We start from the raw sequence: 24,725 nt of genomic DNA, 5'->3' as shown, positions 1-24,725 counted from the left end.
TACAATTAAAGTCCGATCAGAAACATATGATCATTGTCAAGAGGGCGCTGTTATTCTCATGTATAGGGTGACAGTTCAGTTTAGTATGAACATGTTAGTTCCAATTAAATTCCACAATATGGCGCGTGATCATATATTACTGGTCAGGCTTTAAAAACGAGGGCATTCAATTGGGACGTTAACTGGAGGACGGTTGAGAAAAGGGAGGTTTTATGTTAATTATTCGAATAATACAGTAAGAACATTGTTGAAATCACAACGTTTTTTGTATTGAGCCCCACATAAGGATATTCCCGTGGATTAACCTTATAATTGTGAGTACAATAATTTAATGGTTGTGATAACTGATAGCTATCTTTTAGTTATATATAGGTAGTGTAGCTATCTTTTAGTTTATTATTTCTTTTAAATTAAATATATGTCATATATTAAAGTTTTTTTCCAAGCCATCCAGTGGCTTTTACGAACCGATGTCTTCAGATTTCGCGGCTAACGCCCCGGACTTCTAGGCTACCCCGTTACTATGGTCTTCTTCGTCAGGTACCAGGGTTCCTCTACAGGTGTCGGCTTCCACAGTGCGGCTGGAACTCTTCTCTATTCGTAGTCTTTCGTGGCAGCGTCCATTCCCGTCCAACTCCTTATGTTATCCATCCATGTAGTTTTTCTTTTCCCTCTGCTGTTTCCCTTTTGATTTTTCCTTCTATTATCCCTTTAACTACATTATATTTGCCATGTCTATATACATGTCCAAAGTAAGCTCTTTCTTTCATTATTGTAAGTACTAATTCTTGTTTATTTTTCATTATTTTTAACTTACTACGGTATCAGTCCCAATTTCTCATTCGAAAGTATTCGACACTAGGCTAATACTTTCATTTATTTCTTGCCAGACTGCAAATTATAATGAACCGGCAACCATATTGCTACACACAACATTTAGCGGGTAATTTGTAGGTTCAGCAATATTGCAAGAGTGATGTAGCGTGTAAAATATGGTGTATTAGCGCCTACCTTTATTATGAGGTGTGGACAGGGCTAGGGGTGGCGTGGAGTCGACGTTAGTTTAGTAAAATCCATCTACAGGTTGTCTGGAAGAGATCGCTTTTTAGCGATAAGACCGCCTGTTGTTACCTGGTTATATATTTTTTTTTAATTTATTTGTAAATGTTTAATTGTTGGTGCAATAAAGAATATTTACTTACTCATTTAAGCATATTTCAGTATCCTAAATAACAAGGTCCGCAAAAATTGGCACAAGCAGCAATTTTTATGACATTTAAATTTATGTCATCTAACCATAAAGTAATTATATATATCTGATCTGTGATCTAATCTACTGATCCAGAAACTAGGCCTTTTTGGTATTAGTCCAGATTTATCATGATGTTTCTTTTCAGATTCAAAATACTCAATAAATACAGGTTCTTACGATATAAATGTATACAAAAATAATGGTAACAAGGTGAATATGTTAGTAATCTTTTTATTCCAAGTAGGATCGCCATATTTGTTGATTTTTCTTGCAAACATAATAGTTTTAGGTTAACTACCTAGAAATTAAAAGGCAAAATAGGCCAGAATTCATAAGTGACAGTTGTATTGAACAAATGTCGTTTTAAGAAGTAAATGTATCCGTTTGAATGTTATCTAACTGATCTATGCATAGTGTAGTATCCTTTATTATTCTTTTTATAAAAAAATATTATTGAAGTCGTCTCCATTCCCTGTTCCAGTGATGTGCAGAACAATTTAAGTAGAAGTGATTGTTAGAAGTACAACATATTTTACCCTAAGCCATACAGGGTGTGAAAGCTGTCATAATGGGTCAAAATGAACCAATTAAAGTGGTTCTGCGAAATAGGTAAGATAATTTTCTTAGGAGCCAGTGATTGTTTGAACTTAATTTTAGCTTTGGGAAATAATAATTGATATTTCAGAAAGCTGCTTGTGACAGTTTTTCAATCCAATTAAATAGCTTATTTTTTACTGCTCCAGCTCCTCAAGGCTCTCTTTATCTTTCAAAAAATTATGAGGATTTTGCATATTGTCCACAATAGTTGTAAAGTAATCTGATGAAAATTTTGAGTTGTCTCATGTTGACTGGTAGAATCGATTCTTAGTGATGAATTTAAATGATAATTATTTAATATATTTTCTTCACGTCAGTGTAGTGAAAGCACACAACAAGCTCTTCTTAGTATAGACCACGTGCATGTGATACCCTTGTGAGTTAGAAGCGTACATAAATTACGATCATCGACAACAGCCAATACCTGGGTAAACATTACATTATAATAATCTTAAAATAAATAATTACTACAATACAATAGAGATGTATAGTCTCTATGGTTAAAAACACATTAAATCTGGAGATGTAAAAGGTCCCCAATGTCAGAGTATATTTTTCCAACCCGAGTCATTTGGACATGTCACCTGTATACGCTACATTCACGAGATAATGTGATGTATAGCCAACGTGCTGCGTGTTGTAATTACTTCATTTGTATCTCGTCTATATTTCGGTGCCCATTACTGCCCCTAAATTACACATGAGATTAATACCTAAGTCGGTAGGTATTTGCAGGGATCGGAAACCGGTATTTTTTGTATGGAAACGAAAACGGTATTTTCGTTCTTTGTTAACTATTTCATTCCTAATCGGGCAATCTAATAATACGAAGTCGTTATCTAAAAACACAACTGAGTCCTACATTTTGAGTATAAAATAAACCGAAATATATGGTTATTTCGATGTTTTTGCAAAAAACCGGTTCCGATCCCTGGGTATTTGTAACAGTGTTGGGGCCCGATTCTAAGAATGAGATACGATAACGATATGTTCTGGGGTGGCAGCATGGTTCCATTTTTATCACCTGTCACTATGCCCGTCACCTTCGCACTTACATACTTGTTAGAACGTGACAGGCATGGTGACAAATGATAAAGAGCCGACCATCTTAGACTTACTACGGTGGCAGCTTGGTTCCAATTTTATCACTTGACACTATGCCCGTCACTTTCGCGCTTGTACACTTGTTAGAACGTGACAGGCATGGTGACAAATGATAAAGAGCCGACCATCTTAGACTTACTACGGTGGCAGCTTGGTTCCAATTTTATCACTTGACACTATGCCCGTCACTTTCGCGCTTGTACACTTGTTAGAACGTGACAGGCATGGTGACAAATGATAAAGAACCGAACATCTTAGCTCTACTGGGTTAGATAAGTTCTCATTTAGATATCGTTTCTATGGCGTTTAATTGACAGAAGCAGCTCGATTCGGGCAACCAATGTCACTTGGACGTTAGAAATATCGTAGATACCTAGATCTTATTGGGATCACAGCGGAATCGACATAAACGTAAATTTTGACATGTCGTTTGGTTATAGATCTTTCCAAGATCTTAAACGTGTCGTCGAATCGGGCCGTTAGTAGGAACTCAATTTTTTTGAGTCTAAATTTGAACAACGACTCGTTTTTACTAATCGTTTGACTAATTTATTTTGTTGTAATGTATTATGTTGTTATATTTGTTGTATGATCCCAGATAAAAAATGTCCTTAATTTATTTTGTCCAATTGGTTACTTTTTCAATACTCTCTATGATCGTAACAAACGGACCAATAGATTTATTTATTTTGGGAATAGTTTTTCTCATCTTAGGCTGGTGATTCTGAGTGGGTATCATATAAAACTTCCAAACTATAAAATGCAAGTAAAAGGTCTACCTTTAAAGTAAAAGTTCTAACTTTCAATAAAAAATGCCCAATTATGTAATCCAAACTCGGTTTTTTTTTTACATTAGTACAAGTCCGCATAATAAAAATAAAATAAAAATCATTTAGTTCAGACCTTGGTAATAATGATTTTTGTGCATCAATGCATTTTAAATTTAAAATTGATAACAATGAAATTTAGAAGAAAATTATAAATAGGTATAACCGGTATGTCGGTAGAGCGTTCAATGAATTAACCGATTTTTGAATGAACGAAATAACATAACGGTTATTTATTTATTTTTATAATTTTAAATAACAATTTGTGCTTTAAAGCTATTGCCAAAGTGGCAAAAATCAGAACATATTTAATAATTGTAAGACACAATTATGATATAGCACTTTCCGGCATCTCTTTCTGACGGCCCTATTCGAAGAATGACGATACGATAACGATAAGTTCTCTTTTAGATATCGTTTGTATGTCGTATAATTGACAGAAGCAGCTCGATTCGGGCAACCAATGTCACTTTACTGGGATCACAGCGGAATTGAAATAAACCTCAATTGTGACATGTCGTTTAGTTATCGATCTTTCAAAGATCTTTCCAAGATCTTAAACGTGTCTTAATCATTCTTCGAATCGGGCCGTAATACTCTCTCGCACTCCATCATCAGATTAGATTGGATTTATTTATTTCTTAAAGAAAAAGACACAGTATTTTACACAAAAGGATAAAACAAAGGCTTTCACTAAAAGATCGTCAACTTAACATTAAAACAAAAAATATAAAATTAATAAATAAAGAAATGTCACGACAAAAAAGAAAATGTCAATGTATACATAGCTAGGGACAACCTAGGTATTGTCGAAATGTCAAAAAGAATTAAAAAAACAAACATATTTACAAAAACACTAAGTTATAAATAACTTTATCTGTAAAATAATTTAAATGAAAAATATAATGAAAATATATTATATGTCAACGATCTTAATTGCTAATCAGTAATCAGTTATGGATCGATATGAACAGGTATTTCAATACCGGTTCCGAGTCTTGCTTCAGTCTTTTCGTCAGTTTTTGCAGTAGCAGAACGGGGCGAGATGTGGATGAGAGTCAATAATGCAGTCTGATTCGCCCCGGTAACTGAAACAAAATACGTTAATAAGTTATAATTTATAATGTCATGTCATGTTATTCGATTCAGATACGGATTTATTTATTACACAACATACGATTGCATTACAAATTACATTAAAGCCAAATTATATGAATCTATATTGTGATCGTCAAAAATAAATTCTAACAATGACTAAATATAAAATCATAATCCAGATAGCTCATGGCAATAATTATAAAATGGAAATTTTCTCCTGAAAAGGATCGTCAAGCCAGAATTTATAGAAAAGTTATAAAAAAGATTAATAAGAAATGTATAAAACGCCTAAGTAGATATGTTTACTCAATTTCCCGGTAGATGTAGCTTTTTATTTCTAAACTAGCGAACGGTTGTCTATCGTGAATTTTATAAGATATTAATTTTGTTTTGTGTTCCTGAGACGATTTGTGTGGTTGATAGTTCAGCCGAAATAAACATACTTCCGTTTATAATTAAAAGAGGTGTTTGATTTTGAGCGTTCCCCTCCGAGACCAGAGTACAGAAGTATACAAAAAACAAAAACAATGGCAAATATGCAGAAATAAATTATACAGTTATGTCAAAAAATTAAATGTTCGATTTGACAAGTCTTCGCATCATCGTGGATGACCCGATCTTTTTGAGAAATGATTTCTACTCACGCGTTCACCCTTGAGATATCCCTGGACTGTACTACGAATTTGTCCTCTTTTACGTAGTAGGTCAGGGATGCTTCGTACACCGCGCCTCCTGGATTTGACTCTATCTGTAACCGCAGTACTGGTTTTAGTCTTGGTAATTTTATTTGTATTACTTACCTCTATAAGACAGTCAATATTTTAGAAAATTTTGAGACCTTATTAAATTGTCTACAGGGAGCGTGCATGAACTGTAGGAGGCAACACAGGAGCCGTCAGATGTTTGGCGCGAGGCGTATATGCGTTTATTCTTCCGATGTAGCCCACAAGATGGCAGAACCTACTATGCACAAGAAAACACGTGACGTGTAAATATACATGTTTATGGTTCCGATTCAGGCCACAAGATGGCAGACCCTCCAACGCGCACGGTCCCTATAGTCTAGCTTGATTCATTTTCGGGTTGTCTTGGAAATTCCTCGTTAAAGAGTTCTTAGTAGTATTCGTAACATCTTTTACGGATGTCCTTATAATCGGTGAGTAGTGTACCTTCAGCATTCTTAAATTAATCGACTTAGTAGTTTTAGCTATTTTATACACCGTGTTTTTTTTTTCGTTAATTTCAAGGGTGCATTCTTGAGCTTAAAATAAGTAACTTTCTCAAAGACACCGGCATTCTAATTCACTCCATTTCAGTGAAAATCACTTTACTTACTTGCTTTAGGGCCCGTTTACACATTGATTAGTGTTTACGAGTTAATACATTTGCTACTAAACGTAAGTACTATCTCGGACGATCTGTCTTCGAAATGACATTGATATGACACAGCTTTCAATTGTTCGGTTGAATTAATGAAATGTCCGTGTTACAACAACGCTACAAGCAACATTTAATAATAAAAAAAAAAACAAAAAAATACCTATGCCATTTAGTTTACTTAAACGTACTTACTCGTGCCCCGAAGTTAACGGAATTCAATAAAAACACGGTGTATATTTCATTGCCAAGAAAAGGATTTAACATTATTAACTAAGTGAGGCTTGTAAAGTTTTATGAATGGCGGGTTCGTTTTTTTTATTTCTTTCGCTCATGATGAAACTAACTCCAATCTGGAAGTTCTCCATAGTGACTTGTGTTTCGGTGTCGTCGAACCATCCCAAGTACGCGTCGTAATCTAAAGCGTCATTGAAATCGAGAAGTCTGTTGTTGACTCGCTGTTGGAGCACCCAACTTGTAGACGCTAGAGTGCGAGAGATGCATTTAGATCTGGCGACAAAAACAGGATTAAGATTTTTTAAGAGATTTCCAACTTTATTTGAAGCCGGAAAATCCGGATAGTGTAAAAGTATAAGGTTATTTTGTATTCTAAAAGTAATCAAACATCAAGCCAGTAAACCAAAGTCCGTTAATTATAATAAAAATTGGTACGTTAAGCGGAATGTATATAGCTCGTACTCGTCTATATGAAATGAGAAAAGTCTATTCAACTTCTAAATATTTTCCATTTTCCAAGATTTTTTAGTATGTTATTGACACAATGACATTATAGGTTTTCCTTTTTTTATTGCAATAATAGTTTATTTTATATATCATATTTACAATTATGTGTCATTAAAACTTAAAAATATAATTATTTAACAAAAAAATAATCATTTTAATTATTGTAGATAAAAAAGTTATACAAACACAAAAATCTTATCCTAAACTGAACTAAATCCCAAATCTAACCAACACACAAAAACTATCCGCACAACTCGCCCTGCGCCCCTCCAGACGCAAAAGAGCCCATCACGCTCGCCGCGTTGCCACGTTGAACGGCGATGGACGACCTCTGCATCAAAAATGACCCGGAGCGAGGGTCATGATCACACTCCCGCATGCGTCTGCCCACTTCCCCAATAAATGTCTTGGCCTCATCTCACTAACAGCCAGTGGTTTCTACGGCAAGAGGGACAAATATGTAGTTCGCCAGCGTCGCGTATTCGCTCGCTTTCGAACCGACGCCAGCTCAGCTGCTGCCCCCGCCGAACTCACGGTTCGGCTAATATGAGAAGCAGGAAAAGTGTTGAAGCACGTAGCGTCCCACAACAGACATCTCTCCTCCATCTGCCCCTCTCCCACGGGACCAAGGTGAACCCGCCTGGCCTCTTCCCATCAGACCTACTAAGACCCGGTGGCTCCAACATATAAGGTACGGTACATTCGCCGAGATCAACGCCCTCCGGGTGATATCATTTAAGGCGTGGTGGCGTGGGTACCTTTCTGCACACCGACAACAACTTAAGGCGTGATGGCCGTCCCTCTCCACCATAGACCCGCAGATGCACACATGAGGTTCACATACCAAGAGCCACGGCCACCCGCATCGAGTCATTATCAAGGAGGGTAACTAAATGCGGAGAAGGAAGCGCCTGAAGCCAAGCCCAAGACTCTGGCCTCAACACTTTGTTGAGCCTCGCCCTATCCACACCCGCCGCATTCTCCATCAAATTTGCAATTCAAAATTCCTCCATTGGCAATACAAAAAAAAAAATGTGTTTTTAAATACCTCAAACCTTTAAACCTTCATAAGGTAGGCGTTTCAGCTTAAATTGAATCTTGGTAATTTATGGCAGGAATTAGAGACGACTTTCTCCAGCAGACAATTTTGTGCCTAATTCCCTTGATATTACAGTCACGCCTTTATTTTTAGGACGTTGATATGCAAATTATTTTTGACCACCTTGGTTACTTCGATATACCCGAATAGCGATTGTACAATACAAACTTACCCAGCATCCTTTGTAAACTTGTTGATGTACTCTATCAGCGCATTAGCAGTCCTGTTGTACATAGGGTCAGAGACGGACACATTCTGCCACACCAGACAGGTGCACCAGTGCGTCTCGATGCCGGCTTCGCTGCAAGAGCGGGTGTTGGGGATCTGAAACAAGAGAAACTATCTTAGTCCAAGATATTATACCTTGAATCAAGATATGTAAGATGAGCATATACCTAGTATTCAATTTAAACGTGCCGTTCGCGTGCGCCCGCGAGGGACAAAACATACGCAATGCGACATAATTAAAAACGCGTTTTAAGATTCCTGACAACATACCAAACATAACCTGCGTAATTTGGTCGGTTTATTTGATATCCACCCATAAACCGTACTAAATTCATGGTAGGGAATTTAAAAAAAATATGACACTCTGACAAGGACAAACGATAATAACGCTTTCTCTGCTACTCGTTCGGTTATCTCTCCCCTCCCCCATTTCATCTGTACATTATTGTACCTGTATGCAGTTGAGACATATATGGTCCTAGTTTAAAAAAAAAAACCGTGTATCAAGATAGTCGTAATCAATTTAACCCAAAGATTACTTCACGAATCAAATTACATACGAGTATGTTTTGATCTTCATCAAGTATTACTTCACCAAATTATTACGAGTATTTATATTTGATGTGCGACGATAAGGTAAATGTGGTTGAAGACTGTCTATCACAAAAGACATCAACATGCTCTTTCGTCGCTTCTGTCTTGCGTTTGTACACATACTCCACTTACAGAAGCAGAAGCAGAGCAGAAAGAGGAAAGAGAAGAAGGAGCAAGGTTTTTCTCTTCTGCCTATCCTTGTAAGGCCCAAGTGAAGGTCCTACCTATAGGTTCCTCTCAGTTCGATTAAATTTAAATCATATTCAATTAGGACAGAGTTGCATTTGTTTTGTTTCGTGCAATTTTCAAACAAAATAAAATCAACTGTATTCCGTGCACTATAGGTTCAAATGCCAGTGGCATATTTTGGATTTTTCATTTCTATGGCTGGGCCTTAAGAGGATATGTCTGAGCGAAGTATATATACCTATAAATACGAGCTTGCCCTATGACGGTTTTTCCAGCCAGAAATTTTATGTGTCGGTCTTCTCCACATGAACCTGATATCAAAACTGTGCCTGCGACAAGTGTAAGGAGAAGAGGATTGACTACCCTTATTAGGTAATAGTCGTTTACGAGTTGACTGTTGAACGAAAAGTTCAGTCAGCGATAAAAGCTTCTATCAAATGAAATTTTTGTCAGAAAACTTATTAGCTAATGAAATTTACCGGCTCCAGCCAAGTCAATCCCCTCTTCAAATCTGCTCCCTCCACTTTATACGGGTTCCAGTGCTTCTTCAAACGCAACGCATCCAATATAGTCGCGTGTAAATCATGCGCAGTGGTCAATACACGCGAGTTAGCTTGAAGCGCGCTTAACGCGTCAGGGCGTGCGCGCGTGAGGCGGTCTGGCAGGCGGATAGCGAGTAGGGGGAGGCGCTCGTCCAGTTTGCCGCGGAGGGAATGCTTCTTACGGACTGCTGCGTATCTGTGGGAAGTTTTGTCTTAGAAAACGTTGCAACTTGTATTAAGAACCAGTTTTTAGTGAAAACGCGTTAAACCTTATACCTAGTAAAAATAGATTTTCGTATCGTATTGCCTTGGTTAATGTGTTTTCACTAGTTAAAACTAGATTTCCGTAAGTCCTCGGTGAAAACTGGGATTTTACAGTCAAAACTAGTTTTCGCAAATATAGATAAAATTTGTTTTGACTAATTCCCACATAATTATCTTTCGACTCGGGCGGTATACCGTGAAAATTGTTTTACACAGTGAAAACGCGTTTTCTGATTCCATACCTGGGCCCATGGTCTCCCATGACTATAATAAGGGTATCCTCGGTCCGTTTGCTCATACGCCTTAAAAAAGCCGCTAAGTCCCCGTCAGCGTACTGTATGTAGTTTAAATCTTCGTGAGAAATGTCGGCGATAAATGTGAAGATGAATCGCCTCCCTTTCAGCTCCAGAAACTGAGGATGAACAATTGAACAGGTGTTTTAAACAAATTTTAATTAAGCAGGAACGTCTGCGAGCGATAAAATTAAAGATAGTATTTTCCAAGTAGGCATATTACAATGCACCTATGAATGACAAATAAAGCTATGCCGGCTCTAACTCTACACCTCTGACCCGAGAAGATTTAAATCCCTCCTAAATATTAAAGAAAAGATGATTAGAACTAATAATTTAGTACAACATGATATAGTATGACAACATGAGGAACAACATGATAGTGTTACACATACAGCGTTTATTTTTGATATACAACCGCATAACCAAAGGGTAGTTAGTTTCATAGTATAGGTTTTATAAAAAAAACAGACGCCTTTAATTTTTCCATAAAAAAATAATTCAGCAAGCAATGTATCACTACTTTGTTTTATAGTCTGTTCGAAAAGAGAAGAGTCGTGGAATGCAACGACTCTTTTCTTTTTGCACAGACTCTAACTCAAAACGTCGCAGTTAATGAGTAATGACGCGACATCACAACTGTCACAAGTAATACATTGCCGCTCGAAAACAAATCAAAAATGAAAAACTCAAAAAATCTTTCACAACCATTTTATAGCACTAAACCCTATACGCCTAGTTTAAATTTGCGGGCAACGTTCGGTATTCATTTATCGAGCGGCAAATACTTTCACCACGATGGTTCCACCAAATTATACATGCAATCAGCGACATACATACGTCTATACTTGTGTAAGGATTCAAAGGCGAGCAAGTATCTACTGCTCGCCATTTAGATTCAAATTATTTATAATATAGTTTGGATGAAATTAACCTGCTCCGTCAAATTCATTATCATCCTAAACTGCGGTGTATCTCCGTAGCAAAAGTTCCAATCTTTAAATAGACGCATATTCGCGTTTCGGAACGCGCGATAATAATGATCGGTTGGTTGTTTCATGAAGCCGTTGAAACGGTATGTGAATGTGCTGTAGAAGGGCATGTCCTCGATAAATGCTGTGGCATACCTGAAAATAATGGTAATATTCCAATTACTCGTGTTGGTTGCAAGATTCACGCTCCGCTTCTATAGTCTGTCGTCGGGCAGCAACAACTCATAGCGCAAAATTCTGGTTCTCTGTACAGATGTATACCTAATAATAACAGTTCAAGGCATTTACACTATAAATAACTCACCCTTCTTCCTTTAAATGCTTGAATATGAAAGGGAAGTCATCGAACGTCCTATTGTTATCTTTATGTCTCCGCACATCCGGTAGTTCTAGTTCTGTCTTTCCAGTAAGCAACGGAAACAGACAGGCAGGTGTACCGTCGCCTAATATATTGTACCTTAAAAGTTAAAAAAAGTTTAGTTAGTGTATTCTCTCGTGGTAGGTCACCGATGCGTATGTCAGACCTAGTCAAAAATCCATTTAATGAACCATTCCACCAATGTACAAGAAAGCAAGGCGAGAGGGGCAACTTCTTAGGTATGAAGATGTACTTAATTGAAGTGTGCAGCTAATGAAAACCTAATCTTGAAACGCGTCTAACCCAGGTCTAACCATGTTTTATTCAACACCTGGCAATCTATCGTGGCTTTTACTGCTGCAAAATTTAAACAAGCATAATTAAAAAAATGTATAAAATAAGTAGGCCTTAAGAGCCCTTAATCCTTGGAGCGTTCTCCGATTTCACGAAATAACGCTCGATAGATGGCGTTGGCGCTCGGTACGCGAGCGCCGGCAACGCGACGCGCGTTTCAATGCAGACTAGAATAATCTTGATAGTTTTCAATATAATTTCAAGCAACATTAATTTTAGTGTCATATGATATCATATGGGCACTCTTTATTTTATTGTATATGCACAGTAGTTTTTTTTTTTATGTACACTACTACTAAGTGTACAGACTACAGAGTGTACTATAACCCTTGCTCTTTATTCTGTCTCTTTCACACCAATGGAAAATGAAGAAGTTACTAAATGACTGCAGGTATAAATAAAGTATATTAGTGCGATAGAGAGACAGATAGTGTTTCGTTGTCGTATCGTAAACGATTGGCATGTTGGCCACACACTTGCTTAGTGCCTAGCCAAAATACCAATCGTTTGCGTATATTAGTGCGATAGAGAGAGAGTAGTGTTTAGTTGTCGTATCGTAAACGATTGGCATGTTGGCTACGCACCCATGATACCTAGCCAAGAAGCCAATCGATTGCGCATATTAGTGCGATAGAGAGACAGATAGTGTTTCCTTGTCGTATCGTAAACGTTTGGCATGTTGGCTACGCACCCATGCTGCCCAGCCAAGATGCCAATCGTTTGTGCATATTAGTACGAGAGAGAGACAGATAGTGTTTCGTTGTCGTATCGATTGGCATGGTGGCTACGCACCCATGCTGCGTAGTCAAGATGCCAATCGTTTGCGCACATTAGTGCTATAGAGTTTCAGTGTTATTTGAAATCACGTTAGGGTTTGTATTATTATTTTTGACCCGAATGAAGTCCATCCAGGTTCTTATGATGGAGTCAGGAGTTGGTCACCAGAACTCCTAATCTACTCATTATAATTCCATCGTGCTTGGGCGCAAAAGATTTGCCCTGACGAACACCATCGATCTAGATGAGGTCCAGGGTCTCATGACGGAGTCAGGAGTTGGTCACCAGAACTCCCCAGAACTCCTAATCTACTCATCATAACTCCATCGAGTTTGGGCTCAATAGATTTACCCTGATGAGCACCATCAATCTAGATGAAGTCCAGGGTCTCATGATGGAGTCAGGAGTAGGTCACTAGAACTCCTAATCTACTCATTATAATTCCATCGTATTCGAGCTCAATAGATTTGCCCTGACGAGTACCATCGATCTAAATGAAGTCCAGGGTCTCATGATGGAGTCAGGAGTTGGTCACCAGAACTCCTAATCTACTCATTATAATTCCATCGTGTTTGGGCTCAAAAGATTTGCCCTGACGAGTACCATCGATCTAGATGAAGTCCAGGGTCTCATGATGGAGTCAGGAGTTGGTCACCATAATTCCTAATCTACTCATCATAACTCCATCGTGTTTGGGCTCAATAGATTTGCCCTCACGAGCACCATCAATCTAGATGATGTTCAGGGTCTCATGATGGAGTCAGGAGTTGGTCACTAGAACTCCTAATCTACTCATTATAATTCCATCGTGTTTGGGCTCAAAAGATTTGCCCTGACGAGTACCATCGATCTAGATGAAGTCCAGGGTCTCATGATGGAGTCAGGAGTTGGTCACCAGAACTCCTAATCTACTCATTATAATTCCATCGTGTTTGGGCTCAAAAGATTTGCCCTGACGAGTACCATCGATCTAGATGAAGTCCAGGGTCTCATGATGGAGACAGGAGTTGGTCACCATAATTCCTAATCTACTCATCATAACTCCATCGTGTTTGGGCTCAATAGATTTGCCCTGACGAGTACCATCGATCTAAATGAAGTCCAGGGTCTCATGATGAAGTCAGGAGTTGGTCACTAGAACTCCTAATCTACTCATTATAATTCCATCGTGTTTGGGCTCAAAAGATTTGCCCTGACGAGTACCATCGATCTAGATGAAGTCCAGGGTCTCATGATGGAGTCAGGAGTTGGTCACCATAATTCCTAATCTACTCATCATAACTCCATCGTGTTTGGGCTCAATAGATTTGCCCTCACGAGCACCATCAATCTAGATGATGTTCAGGGTCTCATGATGGAGTCAGGAGTTGGTCACTAGAACTCCTAATCTACTCATTATAATTCCATCGAGTTTGGGCTCAAAAGATTTGCCCTGACGAGTACCATCGATCTAGATGAAGTCCAGGGTCTCATGATGGAGTCAGGAGTTGGTCACCAGAACTCGTAATCTATTTATCATAACTCCATCGTGTTTGGGCTCAATAGATTTACTCCGACAAGCACCATCAAATTACCATTATGATGAATAGATTAGGAGTTCTGGTGACCAACTACTGAGTCCATCATGAGACCCTCGACTTAATCTAGATCGATGGTACTCGTCAGGGCAAATCTTTTGAGCCCAAACACGATGGAGTTATGATGAATAGACTAGGAGTTCTGGTGATCAACTCCTGAGTCCATCATGAGACCCTGGACCTGATCTAGATTGATGGTGCTCGTCAGGGCAACTCTATTGAGCCCATACACGATGGAGTTATGATGAGTAGATTAGGAGTTCTGGTGACCAACTCCTGACTCCATCGTGAGACCCTGGACCTCATCTAGATCGATGGTGCTCGTCAGGGCAAATCTTTTGAGCCCAAACACGTTGGAATTATAATGAGTAGATTAGGAGTTCTAGTGACCAACTCCTGACTCCATCATGAGACCCTGGACTTTATCTAGATTGATGATGCTCGTCAGGGCAAATCTATTGAGCCCAAACACGATGAGGTTATGATGAGTAGTTTAGGAGTTCTGGTGACCAACTCCTGACTCCATCATGAGACCCTGGACCTCATCTAGATCGATGGTGTTCATCAGGGCAAATCTATTGAGCCCAAACACGATGGAGTTATGATGAGTAGATTAGGAGTTCTGGTGACCAACTCCTGACTCCATCATGAGACCCTGGGCCTCATCTAGATCGATGGTGTTCATCAGGGCAAATCTATTGAGCCCAAACACGATGGAGTTATGATGAGTAGATTAGGAGTTCTGGTGACCAGCTCCTGACTCCATCATGAGACCCTGGACCTCATCTAGATTGATGGTGCTCGTCAGGGCAACTCTATTGAACCCAAACACGATGGAGTTATGATGAGTAGATTAGGAGTTCTGGTGACCAGCTCCTGACTCCATCATGAGACCCTGGACCTCATCTAGATTGAAGGTGCTCGTCAGGGCAACTCTATTGAGCCCAAACACGATGGAGTTATGATGAGTAGAGTAGGAGTTCTGGTGACCAACTCCTGACTCCATCATGAGACCCTGGACCTCATCTAGATCGATGGTGCTCATCAGGGCAAATCTTTTGAGCCCAAACACGTTGGAATTATAATGAGTAGATTAGGAGTTCTAGTGACCAACTCCTGACTCCATCATGAGACCCTGGACTTTATCTAGATTGATGATGCTCGTCAGGGCAAATCTATTGAGCCCGAACACGATGAGGTTATGATGAGTAGTTTAGGAGTTCTGGTGACCAACTCCTGACTCCATCATGAGACCCTGGGCCTCATCTAGATCGATGGTGTTCATCAGGGCAAATCTATTGAGCCCAAACACGATGGAGTTATGATGAGTAGATTAGGAGTTCTGGTGACCAGCTCCTGACTCCATCATGAGACCCTGGACCTCATCTAGATTGATGGTGCTCGTCAGGGCAACTCTATTGAACCCAAACACGATGGAGTTATGATGAGTAGATTAGGAGTTCTGGTGACCAGCTCCTGACTCCATCATGAGACCCTGGACCTCATCTAGATTGAAGGTGCTCATCAGGGCAACTCTGTTGAGCCCAAACACGATGGAATTATAATGAGTAGATTAGGAGTTCTAGTGACCAACTCCTGACTCCATCATGAGACCCTGGACCTCATCTAGATCGATGGTGTTCGTCAGGGCAAATCTCTTGAGCCCAAACACGATGGGATTATAATTAGTAGATTAGGAGTTCTGGTGACCAACTCCTGACTCCATCATGAGAACTTCATCCGGGTCAAAAATAATAATGCAAACCCTAACGTAATTTCAAGTGAAAATGCGTTTTTCAGAAAATCGCAGCCAAATAACACTAGACCTTACTCATAGTGTTGTGTTCCTGCCGGTGAGTAAGGTTGCCAGAGCTCAACGAGGGGCGGGAGGGGGTTAGGGTCGGCAACGCGCATGTAACTCCTCTGGAGTTGCAGGCGTACATATGCGGGCCGTATGCTTGTTTGCCACCGACTTAGTATTAAAAAAAAAGTAACACTGAAAATCCATCAATAAGCGAGTCTGTTAGGCATACTGTGAAAAATGAACTTTTATTAAGATTTTCTAATCGCAGTATATAGCACTTCTCGGAACTCCGTAGCTGATTACGATCGCAACGAATGCCTGACAATCGAGCACAGGTCCGTCCTCTAAGCGCGCTCCGCGCGGACTGAGAGCGGGGCGTCGCTGCTGCGTGATTTATACGTGTTTTAAAAAAATATAAATTTACGGCAATGTAGGTCCCATAGTTACGATTTTTTTTTTATAGGTTAACATAAAGTTACAGTTTGCTATAATATTATTTTTAAAGCAAAATATGCGTACAATTTGCGGAAATAAAATATAATAAAACCCTGTTTTCGCCAAAAAAATGAAGAAAACTCGGAAGGTATTTTATCAGTTTTTTCAAATGAATCTTCGATTGTTAATCATTCCAGCCCCTCGTACGAGATATGTTGAATCAAATTGTAGTCATTCATGTACCAAATGATTCTTGTTTATAGCAAAATTGAGAACCGAAACGCCACATCTCACTGCAAAATTTGGAAAAGACTCCCAAAAAACCTCATTAAAAAAGAGGTTTAAAAGAGAAAATGAAAATTTGAACTGTTGGAGCCGCTAGTTTAGGAAACGATTATTTAAGTACGTTACCAGTTTTTGAATAAATACTAATAGTTACGTCGTAATCTTTAATGAAAAAGGAAGCATTTTACAAAATACGCTCGTCTGTAGGAATAAGGACTCTTAAGAGCTCTTTTACAAGTCAATAAACAATTTACAATTACATTATACAGTGACTTAAAAAAAATCATAGCAACATTAAGAATAATTACAATAGCCTAATCCCTGGTTCCACATATTACATTTTTATTTATTTATTTATTTATTTATTTTTTTATTTTTTTATTGATATTTAGGACAACAACAGCCGTAAATAAAGTACATTATAATAAAAACAACAATAATTACTACAATATAGCAGAGATATTTAGTCTCTATGGTTAACAATATACTTATTAAATTTTGAGATGTTAAAGGTCCCCAATGTCAGAGTAAGAGTACTAATAAGATTTGGAGGTGTAAAGTTTCTCCCAAGAGTCAAAATGAGATTTTATGAAGTAAATCGTGTCAGGACCATTAAGTATGCTAATAGTCTTATAAACTAATACAACAGAATACATTAACAGTATTGTTGTATCGTTACCCTTCCATGACCGTAGCCTTCAACTCCTCGTTAATGACCTTCCAGCTCTCCGGCATGAGTCTGATGAAGCCGCTCCGAGGCGCGGAGTCCAACGCGAGGATCATCACGTTGATCTGATCGTCCAAAGGTTTGGCGGGAGGGGAGAGAGGGCGGAAACCGAGCGTGTTGCCTGACCATTTTTCAGTCTTTCCCCTGGAACATAAAGCTTTATAGAGCTTTACTGCACAAAAGAAAGCATATCGTACAAAAAGCGAACTTAATGCCAAAGGCATTCTCTACCAGTCAACCTTAAGGCAAATCAGAGAGATTGTGGCCCGTGCTACTGGATACTTATTAGTTACTACTAGGAACTACTAACAATAATAACCGGCCAAGAGCATGTCGGGCCACGCTCAGTGTAGGGTTCCGTAGTTACTCTTCCGTCACAATAAGCTAAACTGGAGCTTAAAGTGTAGTAAATAGTACCTTTCACCCGAGTTAAACAAATAGGCAAATTTGCATAATCAGTACCTAATTAAAGTAAGTCTTTTTACTATGAAGGGAAAACTTTTTGCGATAACTCGAAAACAGCTTAACTGATCATGTCCGCTATAGTTTTCATTTAATGTCTTTCTTAAGCTCTACTTCCACAATTTTTTTCATATTTTTTGGACCTATGGTTCAAAAGTTAGAGGGGGGGGGACACATTTTTTTTTCTTTCGGAGCGATTATCTCCAAATATATTCACTTTATCAAAAAATGTTTCTTGAAAACCCCTATTAGTTTTGAAAGACCTTTCCAACGATACCCCACACTCTAGGGTTGAAGCGAAAAAAAAAATTCACCCCCACTTTACGTGTAGGGGAGATACCCTAAAAAAAATTACATTTTTAGATTTTATTGTACGACTTTGTCGGCTTTATTGATTTATATATCCATGCCAAATTTCAGCTTTCTAGCACTAACGACCACGGAGCAAAGCCTCGGACAGACAGACAGACAGACAGACAGACAGACAGACAGACAGACAGACAGACAGACAGACAGACAGACAGACAGACAGACAGACAGACGGACATGGCGAAACTATAAGGGTTCCGTTTTATGCCATTTGGCTACGGAACCCTAAAAGCACAAAATGTTAAATCTTAGATTAACATACTTAAGCAACAACACACACATATAAGTATATAATACGTACAATTTATAAATAAATATTGATTATAGATTATTTTATACAAGATTATGTAAGCAACATCCGCCATATTTTGGAATTGTAATCTCGTCTGTCAAGATGTTTAAAAAAAGCCTTGGAAGACTTATATATTCCTGAAATGAGGGTATGAACCCCCCTGCCGACGGGAATTGGTTTCATGGTGGTATCAAATGGGTATATTAAGGGGTACCGATAGTGACCTTGCTTACGAAATCTTTACTTAGCTCTGCAGCTTACTGTACATTTCGTTTTCCAACAGAGTCATACCGTTTAACCATAAACCTACCATGAAAGAACATACATTCTACATCAACACTTCTATAGCGCGATGTAGAAAACTTCGTTATCAGAACACCGCCATCTACCGTCAATTGTTGAACTAAAGCCATAAATCGCCACTTACATACTTGACAGAGTTCCTGTACAGGAAACGTTGACGTGATCACTAGCTGACAGTTGGAATACGTCACCATCTTTGACCACAGTAAGTTTCCTGACGTTGTAGCAGAAATCGCCTTTGTAGATAATGTTTCTGTACTTACACTGGATGTTTGTATGTGTATCGAGTATTGAGTCTACGACGTGACATTTTGAATGCTAAAATTAAAATTAAATCTTTATTTAACATAAAAGGTATTTTAACAAAGCCACTTTGCAGTGAACCCCGCACTGGTATGGCCTGTATCGCGGGGGGTCAAGGTATATTAAACATAAGCATATTTAGATAAAGGAAAGAGGAGTGTAAATTTATATGTGTATAAGCTTGATGTGAGGAGGGAGGAAATGTGTGTGATGTGTGTAATCTAATGTGCGAATTTAAGAACTCGGATAGGATTGAAGAAGTAATCCTGTGAATTCTAGCAAACACTTGGGAAGGTTTCAGAATTTCTTCTGATTCCTCATAATTCCAAGACTAGCAGATTCTTTAAGTACGTTACAGTGCCTAATGTCACAAGTTATAAACGTGCGGAAAGAGAAATGCCGAGAAGCACTGCGCAAAAGAAGTGATGAAACGGAGCTTAGGGATACTGTAAACGAACCAAGGAGCATCGACTTCATAGGCAGGATCACTACCCACTAGGCCAGACCGATCTCGGTTGTTAAGATTTTCAAATAAAAAACATGCACAGTCATCATTAGATACACCACAGCGGCCAAAGTGCATAAAATATCTGAACATATACTTTAAGATCTTGATAATAGATACTTTGTTCAGATATTTGCGAACATCTTGACCGCTCCGATAAATTTTATGGACTTGAGCTATTTAATACTCACATAGCACTTTACCCAATCTTGTCCCTTGCATTTCAGGGGTTCCAGTTTCTTGTAAGACCACGCCAAGTCGTCGGAGTAAGGGTCCAGTTTTGGGATCTTGCAGCCAGTCCCTTTGTCCGATTTTAGGACATTCTGTAACTTCCTCTCTAAGAATCTATTACAGAACAAAACAAAGTTATTGCAAAAATAAGTTTTACAACGAATGAATTTGCCAAAAAATATTTTAATTATAAACTGACCAGCGACTGACCATAGTCACACCGTATGGAAAGTGAAGACAGACCCTCAGATGGAGCTCACTGGTTCAGTAATAGCCTATTCAATCTTGATACTTGTATAAAATAAATGTAATACTTACTCGATAATAGCAGTTCTGAAAAAGAAAAATAATAAATTATGCAAATTATACTTAGTATCTGTCCAAGCTAACTGCATCAACTTGGATAGAACAAAGTGAGGGAGTGTCCATATCCATAGAATATAATAGATTCGCCACTCTCTCCTCCGCCATACGCCATACGTGACCGCACCACCGAAGCTGTCGACGTTTCAGGTAAGCCTCTATTCCACCGACCTTGGCTCGTCGTAGAACTTCGGTATTTCGTACTTCATCAGACCATCTGATGTTCATGATCTTACGCAAGCATTTGAGGTGGATAGCTAATTAAGAAGTAAATTAACTGCCAGATAAAACTAGGAACTCTCTGACAAAATAACGCGGCTTGTTTAAATTGTCTCGATAACTATTAGTAGCCTATTGAAAGAGAAGTACAGTCAGCGATAAAACATTAAATTTTTTACACAAACTTATGAATACCAAATCTTAACTACTTACCTGTTATTTATATCTAAATCCAATAGTTCATCGTCATCTTCCATTGAATTCAAAAGTGGTTCATACGGGGCACCTGAGACATCAGATCTATAAAAAAAGAAATACTTGAAAAAGAAATTCTAAAAGTGAACATTCACCGCACCAGTTCGGACTCCTTTGACTCGTCTAGGATTGGGACTGGCGTAGTGACTAGGTTGGACTTGGACAAGGACTAGAGCTGGTATCTGGGAATGGAATTAAGAATAAGAGTGGGAATGGGAATAGGAAAGAGAATGAGAATGCAAATGCGGATGGGAATGCGAATGTGAATGGGAAAGAAAATGCAAATGGGAACGGGAGGGCGATTCGAACTTAAATTTTTTATGATCTTGTTATGAAACATTTCTTGATAGGTGACAAATCATCAGCACCCGGCGCACCAGGGATATGCATCGTTTGCGCTTAGTATTATCTATGAAGCAGTCGACACACGCTTCTGCGAACATCCCTGAGGCGCTGCAGAAACGAGGCAGCCGCATCAACACCCGGAGCGCGTTGTTATATTGTATCCGGAGGGCCCCGTGGGTCCGCGTACAGGACCTCCATAGGCTGCACGTATACAGAGAGGTACAATATGCTTTAATGAAATACAAAAAATAAAATACTATCCAAAGCAATCCACTAAGTTAATGCTTAATCACAAACACACAATTTAAGAACACTTTTCATATTGCATATTTTCCTTCTAATAGAGACCGTGCGCGTTGGAGGGTTTCGACGACTATATTTTCCCCGTAGTCTCGTAGAAGACTAGCTAAAGTTATCGACATCTAGCCGCGCGAGGTTTTTGAACTACCCGCACTTGGTCTTGTTTATCAATAACAAAAATGTGTGTGTGTTAATGTGTTTATTTTGTTTATTTATTTGGTTTGTTTATTGTTTTGGGCACTAGCAATGTTACTCTGTCGACACACAACACTAATGATATTCGATTTTTTGACTGCCGATATTCGTTTCCGCTTACATATAGGTACTAATAACTGGATTCCATGTGGATGAGATCCCCAAACCTTCGTCCCGATTGAAATTGCAATGGTTTTTTATTTCAATGGCGATCCGAGGATTCAGCCGCATCACTGCAGCAGTAATGCTGGTGTAGCTTGGATGTGAACGTCTTTATTTCCTCGTATTTACCTCCGATGCCCCTCGAAGCGGGGCAGCAGGATGTCCAACGAACAGTAGAAGTGGAGCGCACATAGACCGGCGGCTATCAGCACGTACCACCGCTTTCTGAACATCTGCGTGCCCTGCAAAAAAACTCTATTTATTACTGCGTTTACGTATAGTAGGAGAATTTAATTCGACTCATTGCTATATGTATATGTAAATCTGTCATTCTTTTAAATGTAATAGTGTGCAATAAAGAATTTTATTATTATTGTGCTCTTTATTTTTCTTTCATCTTAGGTTAGGATTTTATAATATGGATATAAAAGTAAAATACAAAAAGTTGTACAAAAATAATACAAAATACATATAACCTAACCTAGGGTGCCGCCAGCAGCAGGTCAGGGCCCAAGCTGCCGGTGGTCAGGGCCGCAGAGAGAGGAACCGACGCACTATACGCGCCGTGTCCAAGATTACCGCCTTCTGCATCAGACCCTTGATCCAGCCACCCAGCGAGAGTCATCATCATTATTATTATTATTAAGTTATCAATAACAAATCAAAACCGTCTTTAAATTTCAAATTAGCCATGCATGGGAGAGAACCTTACCACCCAAAGGAATTTGAAGCTTATTAACATCAATCACAGTCCATATTCAAATGGCAATAGCCGCAACCGTTAAACCTTCAACTCTTTTCGTCTGCCAAAAACACGCATGGCCGTTTTTTCACAAACACTCGTGTTGTACGAGTATTCCTTTCCGACATACTCATGTGACGCAAGAACCTTAACAGAAATTTGGCTTTATTTATCGATCTCAACAGAAACACAACAACACAGGATAGTAAACAACCTGTTTTGTGTAGTATTTTACGATGACAAAACACGATGTGGAATTCACAACCTGTTTTGTGTAGTATTTTACGATGACACAACACGATGTGGAATTCTAGCAGAATAATTACTAAACAACGAGCTAGTATAGGAACCGTGCGCGTTGGAGGGTCTGCCATCTTGTGGCCTGAATCGGAACCATAAACATGCACATGTACACGTCACGTGTTTTCTTGTGCATAGTAGGTTCTGCCATCTTGTGGGCTACATCGGAACAAAAAACATCACATTTACGCCTTGCGCCAAAAATCTGACGGCTCCTGTGCTGCCTCCTACAGTTCATGCACGCTCCCTATAGGGGATGTGACAAAAATAGTGGGGATGCGTTTATATTTGGTATCGTGTTCTAAGATTAGGAAAAAGTATAAGTATTTTTTTTTTCATGGGAATAATTTTTGGCCTTTGGATGGCGGGTTGGCCAACTTGGACGAACTGCCCTGTAGAATGTTTTTCTTTTACTTTTTCCTAATCAGATTAAACGGATCCTCACTGTTTTTGTTACATCCTGTATAAAAAGCTCAAAAATGAATAAATGACCTTACGGGAATTGTAAGTTTCAGTCATATGGACCGTTTATCGAAGTCAGAAATGTACTAAGTGCTTTCGTCTGTAAGCGGTCACGATAGCTTGCTTATGGGCGCCTGCAACTCTAGGGGTGTTACATAAGCGTTGCAGACTACCGAAAGCAGTTTTCTACACCCAGGTATCATCAGCTAGTAAACGGAACCAAGGTGGGCAGCGCCTATATTTTCTCGGCCTGGCCTATCGCCATGGTACGCTTTCCTATTCAGTCTTCTCCACTTTGCCTAATCTTCGGTATCCTCAAGTGTGAGCTTGTTCTCTTCCTAACTATCACGACGTCCAGCCAGCGCTTCTTAGGTCTACCGCGGCCACGTGATCTAGGGCCTTGGACAGTGAGGTCGAGGCATCTATTTCCTACGTAGTCTAACGGTCTGCGGCGTATATGGCCATAGCCAACGAAGTAAATACCATCGGAGGCGACTTAGAACATATATCGATTTGTTCCTTTATGTCACGAATTCCGATGATGGCACGGAAGTTATTCGTTACGAATGCGATCTAATCGCGTAATGCCACACATGTGTAACATGCATTGCAACATTTTAATCTCCGTGAGCTACTGGACATGTCTTCCGAGGACAGGCCAGGTCTCGCTACCATATAGCAGCACTGGGCGGATGATGCTCTTGCACACAAGACCCTTTAGTTTCACCGGTATCCTGGGGTCGCAGAAGACACCGGTTACTTCTCGCCATTTTACCCAAGCAGCGCTTATTGGGGCTTGGACGTCGTGCTCGATGTCACCAGATTCGTCCAGCACAGAACCAAGGTATTTGAATTTATTCGTTTTGACGAAAAACTCGTCTCCTACTATTATGGGGTCGGGGTCCGTGCCGCCGTGTACTCGGTTTTCGCAACATTTAGTTTCTGCCCGCCGTTCTCTAGCGTACCCTTCCATTGGTATACTTTATGCTCCCATTCCTGTTTGTCCTCACCTGTCAGTGCAATGATGTACATCATAAGCCACGGAGATGGTTCGTAGACTATCGCATCGCCGAAACAACTTGAATAGGTATTCATAAAACAAATTGTTAAATACCTATTCGGGAATACCGGGCACAATACCTCGGTTCTCCGGGGTCTCTCCCAGAAGTCGTCGGCAACATCAAGGGTCTGCTAGGCTTCTTGGTAGAGTTGGGTTGGCTAGAGTAGTGCCGACAACCCACCACGCAAAATAGGCGCGAATTACGACGTCGAGTTGCGGAAACCAAGCCCGCGAATACCAATACCAATACCTATTCGGGACAGACGGCACTAAGCAAGCAAAAATGCTTAACAATATTACGCGTAACACGCAACAATTAATAAATGTTCACTTTATGGGA

General features: G+C 39.4%; 1 protein-coding gene and 1 long non-coding RNA gene across 3 annotated transcripts; both read right to left on the bottom strand.

The window, feature by feature from the left end:
• Positions 1-2,270: 2,270 nt before the first annotated feature.
• On the bottom strand, positions 2,271-17,573 carry LOC133530888 (uncharacterized). The gene is made up of 8 exons (XM_061868944.1): positions 17,470-17,573; positions 11,505-11,657; positions 11,143-11,335; positions 10,158-10,327; positions 9,589-9,847; positions 8,271-8,422; positions 6,603-6,765; positions 2,271-5,626 (listed from the first exon to the last, which is right to left on the bottom strand). Exons 1-8 carry the CDS (start codon positions 17,571-17,573, stop codon positions 5,519-5,521), a joined length of 1,302 nt encoding a protein of 433 aa, XP_061724928.1. The 3' UTR covers positions 2,271-5,518.
• A 7-nt stretch (positions 17,574-17,580) lies between these two features.
• LOC133531153 (uncharacterized) lies at positions 17,581-23,301 on the bottom strand. 2 transcript variants are annotated; one of them, XR_009801473.1, is made up of 3 exons: positions 20,301-23,301; positions 19,068-20,096; positions 17,581-17,661 (listed from the first exon to the last, which is right to left on the bottom strand). It is a non-coding gene; the product is annotated as an uncharacterized LOC133531153 (long non-coding RNA). The 2 variants fall into 2 exon arrangements; XR_009801472.1 differs by lacking the exon at positions 17,581-17,661 and having other exon boundaries at positions 18,806-20,096; positions 20,301-20,315; positions 20,778-23,301.
• Between the last annotated feature and the right edge of the window lie 1,424 nt (positions 23,302-24,725).

This window comes from Cydia pomonella, chromosome 24, assembly GCF_033807575.1.
Source record: "Cydia pomonella isolate Wapato2018A chromosome 24, ilCydPomo1, whole genome shotgun sequence".
NCBI lineage: Eukaryota > Metazoa > Arthropoda > Insecta > Lepidoptera > Tortricidae > Cydia > Cydia pomonella.
This window is presented reverse-complemented; position numbering and strand designations above follow the sequence as displayed.